The following is a 15,143-nucleotide window of genomic DNA, read 5'->3' on the forward strand; positions in this document are numbered from 1 at the left end:
GTCTCTTCCAACCCAACTCATTCTATGAATCTCTGAAGTTGAGTTTGTTTGCCCTGAAGGTAATGAGTGGTGATCTCACCATCCTTACCTCAACCTACAAGCTCTCCATCCTGTTTTCTGCCCTGCCCTGCTGAGGAGCAGAAGTGAGAGAGCAGCTAGGTGGGCAGCAGGCAGCCAGCCAAGGTTAACTGCCCTCAAGAAGATAGCTTGGAAACTACTTTTAACATTTAGTTCTGCAGCATCTGGCTGCAGCGACTGCCACGTTCATTTGACTGCTAGTCTGGGGTGGACTCACCCCTGCCATCTCTAGCATCAGCACTGAGGATTTCAATATTGCCCATGCCTTGGCCTAGGGAACTCTGCCTTCCTCACAGACACTCTCAGGAAACAGAGACTTGAAAGAATAAAGAAAGAGCAGAGATTCTGCCTCTTACCTTTGTTCCTGTTTTCAACAGCTCCATCTTGCTTCTTACCTGTCAGAGAGAGAAACAAGCTGTGTGTTGAGCTGCCTCTCCAGACCTCCATCTCAGGGTTCTTTCTGAGGCATAATGCTCACATTTGGGGTCCCTCACTCCAAGAAGGACATTGGGGGGCTGGAGCAGGTCCAGAGAAGGGCAACGAAGCTGAGGAAGGGTCTGGAGAACAGGGCTGGGGAGCAGCTGAGGGAGCTGGGGGTGTTCAGTGTGGAGAAGAGGAGGCTGAGGGAGACCTCATTGCTCTCCACAGCTCCCTGAGAGGAGGTTGCAATGAGGGGGGGGTTGGGGTCTTCTCCCTAGTCTCAGGTGGTAGAAGGAGAGGAAGTGGCCTAAAATTGTGCCAGGGGAAGGTTATGTTGGGAGAGGAGGAGAAATGTCTGTGCTGCAAGAGCAGTCAGGGGATGGAACAAGCTGCCCAGGGCGGTGCTGGAGTCCCCATCCCTGCAGATTTTCAAGACCCACTTAGATATTTTCCTGTGTGCCCTGCCCTGTTGACACCCATGTGACCCTGCTTTGGGGGGCTGGGGTTTGGACTCCACAGTTGCCTTCCAACCCCTACCACTCCGTGTTCCTGTGAGCTGCACCTGCCTACTCCTGTGAATGAGCTACAGGATCTCCCTCCAGATCAGTGCTTTTTTGTGCCCCACACTGCAGCAGCTTCTGGAGTAGAAAATATTCCTACCTCCACCCCAAAGCCTAATGGGAGTGCAGCCCTGGATTACTGGGTCTGTGCTAACCCTACTTACGCAAGCAGCAGCATAATCTGCTGGCAGCACACCAATCTTACACCACTCAGAGAAGTGGTCAGGCTGCTCCCTGGCTCTGTCCAGCCAAAAAGCTTTAGAGTCCTCCTTGGCAAGTCACAAACTTCACACCCAAGCAGAGGAAGCAAGGGTTATAGCTCAGCCTGGAGAAGAGGAGGCTCAGGGGAGACCTTATGGCTCTCTACAACTACCTGAAAGGAGGCTGCAGCCAGGAGGGGGTTGGTCTCTTCTCCCAGGCAAGCAGAACCAGAACAAGAGGACACAGTCTCAAGCTGTGCCAGGGGAGCTTCAGGCTGGATGTCAGGAAGAAATTCTTCCCAGCAAGAGAGATTGGCCATTGGAATGTGCTGCCCAGGGAGGTGGTGGAGTCACCATCCCTGGAGGTGTTTAGGAAGAGCCTGGATGAGGCACTTGGTGCCATGGTTTAGTTGCTTGGATGGTTCTGGGTGATAGGTTGGACTGGATGATCTCAAAGCTCTTTTCCAACCTGGTTAATTCTGTTCTATTCTATTTACAATAACCTGAAATGCAAACACATTAATTCTGCCCCTCTGTTCTGCTCTGCTCAGGCCCCACCTGGAGCACTGCACCCAGTTCTGGTGTCCCCAGCACCAGAAAGACATGGAACTGCTGGAGCAAGTCCAGAGGAGGCCACAAAGATCATCAAAGGGCTGGAGCACCCTCCACATAGGGACAGGCTGAAAGAGGTGGGGCTGCTCAGCCTAGAGAAGGCATCAAGGAGACCTTACAGCAGCATTCCCAGCAGCATTCCAGGACCTGCAGAGGCCTGCAAGAAAGCTTGGGAGGGACTTTTGACAAGGGGGGCAATGGATTGAAGCTGAAAGAGGGGAGACTGGAGATGAGGAAGAAATTCTTTCCAGTGAGGGTGGGGAGACACTGGCACAGGCTGCCCAGGGAGGCTGTGGCTGCCCTCACTTTGGAGGTGTTCAAGGCCAGGCTGGATGAGGCCTTGAGCAGTCTGGTCTAGTGGAAGGTGTCCCTGCCCATGGCAGGGGGGTTGGAACTTTAAGGTCCCTTCCAACCTAAGCCATTCTCTGACTCTACAAAATCAGGAACAACCCCCAGAACTTTCCCAGTCTCAGTGGCAAGTCATCAATTCTGGCTTGAGCTTTTGTAGGCTGAAGTGTACAAGAACACTCAGAATAAAATCCCATTACCAAGCAGCCTGTCTGGCATGGTATTTAATAGCTCCACTACATGATCACTGTAGGCCTGGTCACACTTCTACACATCAGATCTCTCCTAAGGATTCCTGGGGGACATCTGGTGTGTACAAATCAGACACTGAGGGGGGGAAAGACTCAAACCAAAAATGATGTTCACCTTCTGCCAAAGAGGGCACTTCACATCTCTTAAGAGCTCATCATTGCCTCCTAATTTAGTATTTGTTCCTTCCTAGCTCCCCTTTTGCTCTTACAAGAGCAAAGCTCCACACCTGAGTCACTTCTAACTCCTTGTGCACACATTTGCTTTCACTCTGAACCAAGCCAACTAAAAATAGCCACCTTAATCTCCTTAACATTCCCAGAGAAGCTAATTTAGCTTAACCTGAGTTTTATCAAGGAGAATATTATCAAGCACCTAACTTAAGGAAGAAATTGTCTATCCTGAGAGACCAAAAGCCCCTCAAGTCTCCAGGATACAAAGTCTTTGTGGAATAAGAAATAGAAAAGCCCTAATCTGCTGCACATCTCCTGCAGCAGCTGGCACTCTGCTTGCTTGCTTACTTCCTTCTCCTTCCTCTGTCAAGGAAAGAGCAGAGGATGGCAACTGCTCCACAGTAATCCCTGGAAGTGCTGCAGGTCAGTTTTTGCCCTTGACTACACCAAGGTTGAAAGTGAAACTCATTTGGAGCTTCCAGCTCTTCTTGTGCTAACTCCTGTAGCTCAAATGCATGGCACAGAAGATACATTCCTCTGTGACCACCTCTAGGTGATCCTGCTCTGGCAGGAGGGGTGGACTCAATGATCTCCAGAGGTCCCTTCCAAACCCCACCACCCTGTGACCCTCTGAGACAAGCTTTTTCCCTTCAAGTGCCAGTGAAGAACTCCCTGTATAGGACATTGCAGCCCAAAGCAGAAACAGGCAGCTATTAGGTTTGAGCTATTGCTAATGATCTCTTTGCCATACCCAAGGACTTGCCATCAGATACAAATCTCCTTTGAAGTTACCCAAGATGGCAGTTTAATAATTTATCCATGCTAGGAGTTGTAAACTTTCCAGCTTCTAATTGATCAGTGAGATCTGAGGTGTGATTAAACAGCTGCATGACAGAACTTTTCAACAGTGCTGCACCGTCCAGCACCTGCACCTGAGCTGCTCCTTTCTCCTCTGAAATCTACTGAAGCATGATGCTAAAGAAGATGCTTTTTGCTCCAGATGACAGGCATATCACCCAGTAACACTCAGTTCATCCCTCCCCCTCCTCCTCCCCAGGGATTCAAGGTTTCACCTACTTTTCTTGTCCTTCTTCTCTTTTTCCTTCTCCTTCTCCTCTTCATCTCCTCCAGCCCCAAGTAAGGTAAAGATGATCCCAGTCTGAGAGTTGACACCTACAGCAGTAACCACCATTCTTCCAGAGCCTTCCATCACATGTGTACCTGAAAGATGGAACCAGGGTTGCCACTGAGACTTGATCAGAGCACAGAGGAAATGAGCTCTTCAGCATCACACTGATGAAACCATTAAGATCTATCTATAAACACCACCAGGCCATTAAGGCCTCTAGGGAAGCACAAACTACCACCTGGAGATTAAAACCACCATCACCCACACAGGATGTTTGGCAGTTTTAAGAGGCTGCTCACTTTGACAAAGTTTTGTGCTAGTTGCACTGGCGTGGGATACTCTCAGGAGTCAGCCTAGAAGAGGTCCTCAAAAAAAAATACCCCAGATCTTTGAGTTTAAAGATGCTGGAAGGTGTCCAGAGAAGGGCAAGGAAGCTGGGAAGGGGTCTGGAGCACAGCCCTGGGAGGAGAGGCTGAGGGAGCTGGGGTTGCTTAGCCTGGAGAAGAGGAGGCTCAGGGGAGACCTCCTTGCTCTCTCCAACTCCCTGAAGGGAGGTTGGAGCCAGGTGGTGGTTGGTCTCTTCAACCAGGCAACCAGCACCAACAGAACAAGAGGACACAGTCTCAAACTGCACCAGGGGAGGTTCAGGCTGGATGTCAAGAAGAAGTTCTTCCCAGCAAGAGAGATTTGCCATTGGGATGTGCTGCCCAGGGAGGTGGTGGAGTCACCATCCCTGGAGGTGTTTAAGAAGAGCCTGGATGAGGCACTTGGAGCCATGGTTTAGTTGATGAGATGGTGCTGGGTGACAGGTTGGACTGGATGGTCTCAAAGGTCTTTTCCAACCTGGTTAGTTCTATTGTATTCTATTCTGTCCTGTCCTGTCCCACGCTCAAAATTTCAACCTAGCCATTTCCCCTTTGAAGCAAACCACTTCAAGAAGCACCAAACATCCCACCCACCTGACAGCAGCATAGGGTCTCTGTCCAGAGATTTCTTCACATGGTCAGATTCTCCAGTCAGTGAGCTCTCATCAATTTTGAGGTCATTCCCCTGGATGAGGACTCCATCCGCCGGCAGGAGGTCACCTAGGAGAGACCACTGGGGCTGGTGAGTGCACTTCCTTTTATTGCTTTGGTTTTAAAAAGCCAAGACAGCTCAAGTTAATCATTCTTTCTAAGTGTGTTTACCATATTTCACTTGTGCAATGTCTCCAACAATGATGTCAGCTACTGGAATCTGAATGACTTGGCCACCTCTGATGACTGTGAACTTCTGCTCCTGCTCGATGCGGCTCTGCAGCCCCCGGAACTGTTTCTCTTTGCTCCAGTCATTGAAAGCTGTTACCAGCACCACACAAACTACAGACAGGAGGATGGCTGCTCCTTCAATCCAACCTGCTTCAGATTCCTCCTCTTCTTCACCAACATTTACTGATCCACACACTGTAGGAAAGAGGGTTTAGATTGGAGAGGAGTTCAGGCAGCGGCATTTCGAGCAGGGAAAAGCAGAAGGAGCTACCAGCAGCTGCTGAGCACTGCCTTGCTAAAGCATTCTGCCAATTAGCATCTTTAAAAGCTGCAAAGTAGTGCATTTCACATTTGTTTTCAGCTGTGAATTAATGCATTTAAAAGCTGCAAAGTAGTGCATTTCACATTTGTTTGGGGCTGTGAATTAATGCATTTAAAAGCTGCAAAGCAGCACATTTCACATTGAAGTCAGTCAAGAATGTGGCATCCAGGAAAGTGAGTTTACACCACCTAAGAATCTGCACCCCTGATCAGCTGAGTTGTTAGAGGAAGTCACCTGTCCCTACCACCTTGTTAAATGATGGCATCAACATGCCAGCCTAGACAAGGAAGCAACCACCTTTTGGTTTTTGCCTTTTCAACACTTGAATTTTATCTTAGACAGCTAAGATCCAGTCCAGTGAAGGCCAGATCCTTCCATTTCCCACTTGCAAAGCACAAAGATAGCTTCATTTCTTAAATTAGAAAGCCACCAGTGTCATATTGCAGATCAAGGAAAAGTGAAGACTGGCTGACTCCCCCAAGGAAGCACATGACCACAAATTACAAAGTGCTGAAGTACCTGAGGCAAAACAAACCCCCCCCAAAAACCCCAAACAAACACAAAAAGGGAACAAAAAACCCCACCAGCAACAGCAACAAAAAATCACATAAGAAATCATCCAGAAAACCACCAACCCCCACAGCAACCCCAAAACAACCCAACCAAACCCCAAAACCCAACCAAACCCCAAAGCAACCCAACCAAATAAACCCTGAGAAACCCAAACCAAACCCCAAAGCAATCCAACCAACCCCAAAGCAACTCAAACAAACCCTGAGACCAAACCAAACCCCAAAACAACCCAAGCAACCCCAAAGCAACCCAACCAAATAAACCCTGAGAAACCCAACCAAACCCCAAAGCAACCCAACCAAACCCCAAAGCAACCCAACCAACCCCCAAAGCAACCCCAAAGCAACCCAACCAACCCCAAAGCAACCCCAAAGCAACCCAACCAAATAAACTCTGAGAAACCCAACCAAATCCCAAAACAACCCCACCAACCCCCAAAGCAACCCCAAAACAACCCAACCAAACCCCAAAGCAACCCCAAAGCAACCCAACCAAATAAACCCTGAGAAACCCAACCAAATAAACCCTGAGAAACCCAAGCAAGCCAACCAACCCCCAAAGCAACCCCCAAAGAAACCAAATAATAACCCCCCAAATACCCCCAACCCCCAATCAAAAAATACTTACAAACACCCCAATACCTCCCAATCCAAGAACTGCCAACCCCCAACCAGAACAACAAAAATCCACCAAAAAAAACCCACCCCAACAAAAAAACCCAAACCCCAAACCAACAGCAAACCAAACCAAAGCAGCCCACCCAAAACAACCAACATAAAAAAACCCCAAACCACCACCCAAAAAACCCAAACCCACCATAAAAAAATTGCCAAAAATACCCCCAAAAAACCCCACCAACCAACAGATAAACCAAATGAGACAACACACAGAAGTCCAAACCACCAACCAAGAAAGCTAATGAGGAAACACCCACACAGGGAAAAATGAAAACACAGAGCAAAAAGTCAAACTACTTAAAAAAACCTCAATAGTAACAAAACACCCAAACCAACCCAAAAAAAAACCTCCAGAAAACACCTCAAAAAAGATCCAAGCTCAGAAACATGACTGGATCTAAGCCATGTCCTTGTTCCTGCTCTATTCCTATTCCCATTCTATTCCTATTCCTACTCCATTTCATTCCATTCTATTCCTATTCCTATTCCACTCTATTCCTATTCCATTTCCATTCCACTCCATTCTATTCCTATTCCATTCCATTCTATTCCATTCCATTCTATTCCATTCCATTCCTATTCCACTCCATTCCTATTCCACTCCATTCCTATTCCACTCCATTCCTATTCCACTCCATTCCTATTCCTCTCCATTCCTATTCCTATTCCATTTCCATTCCTATTCCATTTCCATTCCTATTCCCATTCCTTTACCTTCAGCATTATTTTGGTCAGAATGATAGCAGCCCCTGAGCAGGGAAATCCTCCCCTTGCCCCTTCCCCAAGCTGCCCTCCCAATAAGCTGCTTTCCCACTGCCCTACTGCCCTGCCCTCAGCTTTATGCTGGAGCAGGCAGGTCAGTGGCAGAGTGAGACAGAGAGAGACCTGCTTGGGAGGTTACTTACATGATTCATTTCCTCCTGGAGGCTGGTAGAACGAAAGGCCCAAGGACACTACAGCAGCGATTTCTAAGATGATTAGTGTAACATCCTGTAGTGCTTCCCATACTAACTGAAGAAATGTTTTTGGCTTTTTAGGAGGTATAAAGTTCTTCCCAAAAACTGCTTCTCTCCTTTCTATATCTGCTGGGTTTCCACTCAAACCTAGGCAATAATAAGACACAAGTTAGTTGACGGCAATGTGCATTCCGTGCTCGCAGCACAAGTGAGGTTTCCCCCCTCACAGCATCCAAGTCCTGCTCCAGATGTGAGTTAACAACACTGAAAAGCCACAGCTTAAATAGAGTGACATGAAATATTAACCTTAAGTCACAGTCTCTAGAGAAAAACAGATTGATTTTCTATATCCATCCTTAGCCAGGGTAAAATGAGCTCATGGTCTACCTGCTCTGCACTTGACATGGCAGCAAGAGAGTAAGCAACTACTCCTGGGTTTTATCCATGAAGCATGAGAGGGCAGATTGAGACTGGAGATGAGGAAGAAATTCTTTCCAGTGAGGGTGGTGAGGCACTGGCACAGGCTGCCCAGGGAGGCTGTGGATGTCCTCCACCTGGAGGTGTTGGATAAGGCTTGGGCTAGTGGAAGGTGTCCCTGCCCATGGCAGGGGGTTGGAACTGGATGACCTTTAAGGCCCCTTCCAACCTAAACCATTCTGTGAGTCTGCAATGGTAACAGACACAGCTTTGGACAAGGTAAACAAGTCAGCAAGACAAAACCATCAGCAGAGTTACTACTACACAGTCTCAAGCTGCACCAGGGGAGGTTTAGGCTGGAGGTGAGGAGAAAGTTCTTCACTGAGAGAGTCATTGGTCACTGGAATGTGCTGCCCAGGCAGGTGGTGGAGTCACCATCCCTAGAGGGGGTCAAGAGGGGATTGGATGTGGCACTTGCTGCCATGGTTTAGTCATGAGGTCTGTGGTGACAGGTTGGACTCCATGATCTTTGAGGTCTCTTCCAGCCTTGGTGATTCTGTGATACTATGGAGACTTGAGCAGCACCACACAGCTTTGGCAGGGCCCACAGCCTGTGAAGCCAGCTCTGGTTCCCACCCTTGGGATTCTGTATGCAGAGATAACATCTTGGGGTCCTGCAACTAATGTAGCACATGTGATGAAACACTTAAGAGAACTGCTAACAGAAATGGTATCAGTGTTAGACCTGTGTCTCTTTCATGATGTAAAATACTAGAGACACCTGCTGAAGCTCTCCAGGCATCCTTATTTGATGCAGGCAATGAGGAGACCCTGCTCCAGGTTACTCAGAGAGGTGGTGGATGCCCCATCCCTGGAACCACTGCAGGTCAGGTTGTTTGGGGCTCTGAGCAACCTGTTCTAGCTGCAGGTGTCCCTGCTGGATGAGGGGGGTTGGACTAGATGGCCTTTAAAGGTCCCTTCCAACCCAATACCTTCTGTCATTCTGTGGAGAGAGGCAGCCACTTGATGCTGCTTCCATCTGGACAGCAGTTGTTTGCTCTCCTGAAGCTTTCACTTCACCTCCTCTCACACACAGCTCATGTTCATCACTCTGAAGCCTCTCTCACCCTGGTTTTCTACCCCACCTCCTTTCTCATATGGCATATTGCTTTCAGAGTGCCTTCATATGAATGCTTACAAATATCTAAGGGGTGGGTGTGAGGAAGATGTGGCCAGACTGTTCCCAGTGGTCCCCAGTTACAGGACAAGGGTAAGGAGCATGAAGTTGAACATGGGAAGTTCCATCTAATCATGGAAGTGATTTATTCACTTTGAGGATGGCAGAGCACTGGAACAGGCTGCCCAGAGAGCTGGTGGAATCTTCCTCCCTGGAGTCATTCAAAGCCTGCCTGGACATGTTGGTTGGACTGGATGGTCCTGCAGGTCTCTTCCAACCTGGCTGAGACTATGATTCTATGTTCTTGTGTGACCTGCCCTAGGTGATCCTGCTTTGGCAGGAGGGTTGGACCAAATGAGCTCTGTAGCTCCCTTCCAACCACTACCATTCTGTGCTTCTCTCTCTAAACTCTTGTACTTAAGGAACACCAAGAAGCAAGAGTGAGGAGCCTTACTGGAAGGCTCTGCATGCTTCAAGAGTTAGGCAAGACCTTAAAATAAAGGAACAGTAAGTCCCTTCAGGGCAAGGTCATTCACTCAGGGGCTTCTCTAAGTACACTTCCTGTTTACTTCAAGTGTCTAGCTGCCCAATTTGCCAATCAGAAGTTAGATTGAAGCCCTGGGAAAAGTTGCCCAGAGAAGCTGTGGAGGCTCCAAACCTCACAAGTGTTTAAATCCTGGCTGGAACCTTGAGCAACCTGCTCTAGTAGCAGATGTCTGTGCCCACAGCAGGGGTTGGAACTAGATGATCTTCAAGGTCCATTCCAACCCAAACCATTCCATGTTTCTAAGCTCATTTTCCAAAGCACAACAGTCCAGCCACATTCAGAGCAGAAGTCTGGATACTTCCACCACCTACAGTCCTTGAAGTTATGATCACCACCTGCTTAAAGCCAACAGTTTTCTCAGGACTAGGTTTCCACTGCTCAGTGCTACAGGCATTGCAAACACCTATGGTAATGAACCAGGGAGAGCAGCAACCACTGCAGCTGCCTCTCCCAATAAACCAAGAACTTCACACTGGAGCAGGTTGCCCAGGGAGGCTGTGGGTGCCTCCTCTTTGGAGCTCTTCAAGACCATGTTAGAAGAGGCCTTGAGCAACCTGGGCTGGTGGGAGGTGTCCTTGCCCATGGCAGGGGCTTGGAACTGGATGATCTTGAAGGCCCCTCCCAATCCCAACTATTCTATGAAGCTATGATGCTTAACCTTTTCCGAGCCAATGATGATGTTGGACTGGGGAGGCCTTGCTGTGTGGTTTTGAGCTGCTCTCACACTTCAAAGAGAAGATGGTGCCCTGGTACCAAGTTAGTGACTGCAGGACAGGACAGCTAAGTGTCAAATCCTTTGGGAAGGGAAAGGTCTTGATCCCAGCCAGAAGGGCAGGATGAATCTGCCATCCATCTCCTCCTAATTTCAGTTTACTGAGACTCATTGCCATGTGTCAACCTGCTTGTCACATTAAGGGACATCCATGGGACAGCAATGTGCCCTCATGGCCAAGCCCAATGCTATCCTGGGCTGAATTCAGAAGAGTGTGGCCAGCAGGTCAAGGGAGGTTCTCCTGCCCCTCTGCCCTGGTGAGACCACATCTGGAGCACTGTGTCCAGTACTGGGCTCCCAGAAGAGGGACAGGGAACTACTGGAGAGAGTCCAAGAGAGGCTACGAGGATGATCTGTGGAACATCTGTGTGATGAGGGAAGAGTGAAGAACCTGGAGGTGTCTAGCATGGGAAACCAAAGGCTGAGTCCTGATCTTATGGATGTGCATGAATATGTGAAGGGTGGCTGTCAAGAAGAAGAGGCCAGGCTCTTTTCACTGGCATCTGTGATGGGACAAGGGGCAGTGGACACAAACTGGAACTGAGGAAGTTCCACCTCAACGTGAGGAAAAACTTCTTTGCTGGGAGGGTGCTGGAGCCCTGGAGCAGGCTGCCCAGAGAGGTTGTGGAGTCTCGCTCTCTGGAAACTTCCAAGACTCATCTGGATGTGCTCCTGTGGGGCCTGCCCTAGGTGCTCCTGCTCTGGCAGGTGAGCTGGGCTCAATGATCTTCAAGGTCCCTTCCAACCCCTACCACTCTATGATTCTGTGGCATGAGCTGGACCCTGCAGCGTGGGTGCACCATGGGCCTCCTACACTCATGCACCCACCTGCCCTGCAGAAACAATGGGCTTTACACCCTGCAGATCACTGTAGATGATCCAGCCCTCACTTCAGGTCCTAATTATAAAACACTGCAACAGCCTTTTGCACTGAGAAAGGAAACTGCCTTTCAATTCTCTGTAGCAGGTCAAGCTGGTAACCAGAGCCTGCTGCTCCTACCCCAGGGATGTTCCACTGCCTGCACACAGCTATGCTTCACTGGCAGGCACTCAACTCTACAACTCCACTGATGCTGAGGAGCAGAAGTTTGCATTCCTCATGCTGTAAAAATTGGTTCTTCAGAGACTCCTGCCCACTGGCAGCTCTCACACTGGGGCATGAGAGCTGGCTGCTTCCAGGCTGGGACAAGGCCAGGTGGGACAGGGCCTTCAGCAACCTGGTCTAGTGGGAGGTGTCCCTGCCCATGGCAGGGGGGTTGGAACTAGGTCATCTTTAAGGCACCTTCCAACCCAAACCATTCTGTGATAAGAGGAACCCACTTCATGTGCTGAAATAATCTCAGTAGTCAGGAAATCAGGAGGCTGGCTGCAAAAGCAGATCAAGCCCAGCCCATGCTAAATGTAGATGGAGCCAAAGAGACCTTAGAGACCTTGTGCTGGAGCATGTCCAGAGAAGGGCAAGGAGACTGGGGAGGGGTCTGGAGCACAGCCCTGGGAGGAGAGGCTGAGGGAGCTGGGGTTGCTTAGCCTGGAGAGGAGGAGGCTCAGGGGAGACCTTCTTGCTGTCTACAACTCCCTGGAGGGAGGTTGTAGCCAGGTGGGGGTTGGTCTCTTCTCCCAGGCACCCAGCACCAACTGAACAAGAGGACACAGTCTCAAGCTGTGCCAGGGGAGGTTCAGGCTGGATGTCAGGAAGAAGTTCTTCATAGAAAGAGTGATAGAATGTGTGCCCAGGGAGATGGTGGAGTCACCATCCCTGGAGGTGTTTAAGAAGAGCCTGGATGAGGCCCTTGGTGCCATGGTTTAGTTGATGAGATGGTGCTGGGTGATAGGTTGGACTGGATGACCTCTGAGGTCTTTTCCAAGCTGGTTAATTCTGTATTCTGTATGAGTAGGCTGCTCCTGATCCAAGGGGGCAAACCTTTCCCCAGTGTTTCTGAAGAACAGAAAGCACCAGCTCTCCAGGATTAAGACAGCAGGTGCTTTACTGTCACCAGCACACCACCACACTGATTAAAAGCTCTGTGAGTGCTTCGATGCTGAGCCACTACCATTGACACAAAAATGAGGTTTGGTACTTCTCAGTCATTGGACTTCACATCAAGAGTGAGTTAGGTACAAATGCATAAATACCCTTGTACATCATGCCTCCCCTCTCCCTGGAGGTCTTCAAGGCCAGGCTGGATGAGGCCTGGAGCAACCTGGGCTGGTGGGAGGTGTCCCTGCCCATGGCAGGGGGGTTGGAGCTGGATGATCTTGAAGGTCCCTTCCAACCCAAATCATTAATTTATGGGATTTGCATTTCTTTCACAAGTTAAAACTCAGAGCTTTCACTCAATGACAGGACTAAGGGGAATGGAGAAAATCTAGAAATGGGTAGGTTGAGATTGGATGTGAGGAAGAAGTTCTTCCCCATGAGGGTGGTGAGAGCCTGGCACAGGTTGCCCAGGGAGGTGGTGGAAGCCTCATCCCTGGAGGTGTTTGCAGCCAGGCTGGATGTGGCTCTGGGCAACCTGCTGTAGTGTGAGGTGTCCCTGCCCATGGCAGGGGGTTGGAACTGGCTGAGCCTCGAGGTCCCTTCCAGCCCTGACAATTCTGTGATTCACATTGGAAAAGATGAGCAAGGGAGGGCTGGATCTTAAGGAGACCTTATGGAAAGCTCTCAGGAAAGAGACTTGATATTTATTTCCTTCCTCACATCTCTACAGTCTGTCTTGGAGTAACAACTCCAGAGAGCAAAAGCACCTTCACAGAATGCCATCCAGTCTACCCTGACTTCTTTAAAGATGCTTATTTGTAGAGAGCCAGATTGTGTGACCCCTTTTCAAACCTCCTCCTGACAGAGACAATACCTCTTAAGTGCCTCAAGCTACACTGAGAATCATTTTATACAGTTCTGATGATTGTTTTCCAGAGCTCATACCTACAGAACTACCATAAATGGAACCACCAGCTCCTCCTCAGTGTCCACTGCAGCCCAAACTGAAAACAGAGGTCCCTGGCTTGATAAATGGTTGCATGAGGGAATACAAGAACCAGTTGGCAAGGCAGAAGCATTAATAATTGATCATTAATGCTATGAAAACCTGGTGTTCTACAGCAGCATGATGTGACATTTTCACAGCAAATGAAACACCTCTCTCTTGCTTTGCTCTTGCACATCTGGGTGCTTGTGGCAAGGAGCTGTGCTCAGAGGGTAGCTTCACCACTTGGCCATCCAACATCTCGCCTGCAGTTACACCAACTGACAAAAAGCCATGCTCATCTATGACTGCTCAATACCTCTGCCTTAAAGGATGAAGAGGTAGTATTTTATTCACTGAAATGGCTTTGGAAGGTTTGTCCTAGCCAAAGTAAGTAGTTTAGCTCTGCAGAGGAGGAGCCTGGGGGGTGACCTCATTGGTGTTGATGAGGATGTGAAGGGCTGCGTCAGGAGCATGGAGCCAGGCTCTGCTCAGTGGTGTCCAGTGACAGGGCAAGGGGCAATGGGTGCAAGCTGGAGCAGAGGAGCTTCCACAGGAACAGAAGGAAAACCTTTCTCACTGTGAGGGTGAGAGAGCCCTGGAGGAGGCAGCCCAGAGAGGTTGTGGAGCCTCCTTCTCTGAGACACTCCAAACCCGCCTGGCTATGATCCTGTGTGACTGACTCTGAGTGCCCCTGCTCTGGCAGGGGGGGCTGGTCTGAATGATCTTTTGGGGTGCCTTCCAAGCCCTACCATTCTCTGATTCTGCCATAATCAAAGCAGTTGGCTAAGACTTCTCCTGGAAGGAAGTTTCCTGAGGGGCAGCGCTGCAGTGGCCTTACCTTCATTGGGTGAAGTTTTCAACTTGGTGCAGATGCCATGAACATCTCCATAGCACTCCTGGATTTTATGCAGAGCATCTGCAGCTCGGAGTTCCATCAGAGAGCGGAGCTCTGCCAGAGTAACTCCAAAGTCCCCGTGGTTACTTTCCTTCACAGCATTTTTCACGCCGCTGTAGGCGATCGAGTTGTTCGCCATGTCACCCATGCTGCCTGTGGCCTTCAGCAGAGACAGCTTCCAGCAAGGAACAGGGTTTCACACTTCAAATATTTCCAACAGGAAAGTAAATCCCTTTGAGTATGAAGACAGTCAGGAGAGCAGACACGTCACCCAAGCAAGAGAACCCGTCCGGAGAGAGACCTCGGAGGCTGTCCCATGGCGCGCGCTGTTCCCCAAGCCCAATGGCATGTACAGGCTAGGGAAAGAAGAGAGACATCCAGTTACACCACAGCTCTGCTGAAATACACTGGAGGGCAACCCTGCTCTTCATACTGCTCCTCCCACTCTGCCCTGCTCCAGTGAGACCCCACCTGAAGTACTGAGTCCACTTCTGGGGCTCCCAACACAAGGAGGACAGGGGGCTGCTGGAGAGGGTTGAGAGGAGGCCATGAGGATGATCAGAGGGCTGGAGAAACTCTCCTATGGGGACAGGCTGGGAGAGCTGGGGCTGTTCAGCCTGGAGAAGAGAAGGCTCTGGGGAGACCTTAGAGCAGCCTCCCAGTACCTGAAGGAGCTACAGGAGAGCTGGGGAAGGTCTGGGAGTGATAGGATAAGGGGCAACGAATTGAAGCTGGACGAGGGGAGATTGAGGCTGGAGGTTAAGAAGAAATTGTTTCCAGTGAGGGTGAGGAGATACTGGTACAGGCTGCCCTGTGGCTGTCCCC

General features: G+C 49.6%; 1 protein-coding gene across 7 annotated transcripts in view; it reads right to left on the minus strand.

The window, feature by feature from the left end:
• Positions 1–15,143, minus strand: part of ATP2B1 (ATPase plasma membrane Ca2+ transporting 1) — a 78,187-nt gene that overhangs the window by 36,988 nt on the left and 26,056 nt on the right. For all 7 annotated transcript variants that reach the window (XM_068142811.1, XM_068142807.1, XM_068142812.1 and 4 more), the window contains exons 2-7: positions 14,262–14,674; positions 7,494–7,691; positions 4,957–5,211; positions 4,729–4,854; positions 3,718–3,861; positions 435–473 (exon numbers count right to left, since the gene is read on the minus strand). In XM_068142811.1, coding sequence (XP_067998912.1) covers positions 435–473; positions 3,718–3,861; positions 4,729–4,854; positions 4,957–5,211; positions 7,494–7,691; positions 14,262–14,466 — 967 coding nt within the window. In that variant the 5' untranslated portion in view covers positions 14,467–14,674. The remainder of the gene's footprint in view (positions 1–434; positions 474–3,717; positions 3,862–4,728; positions 4,855–4,956; positions 5,212–7,493; positions 7,692–14,261; positions 14,675–15,143) is intronic.

This window comes from Melanerpes formicivorus, unplaced genomic scaffold (assembly GCF_026170545.1).
Source record: "Melanerpes formicivorus ecotype bairdi unplaced genomic scaffold, bMelFor1.0.p_v2 SCAF_8, whole genome shotgun sequence".
Classification (NCBI taxonomy): domain Eukaryota; kingdom Metazoa; phylum Chordata; class Aves; order Piciformes; family Picidae; genus Melanerpes; species Melanerpes formicivorus.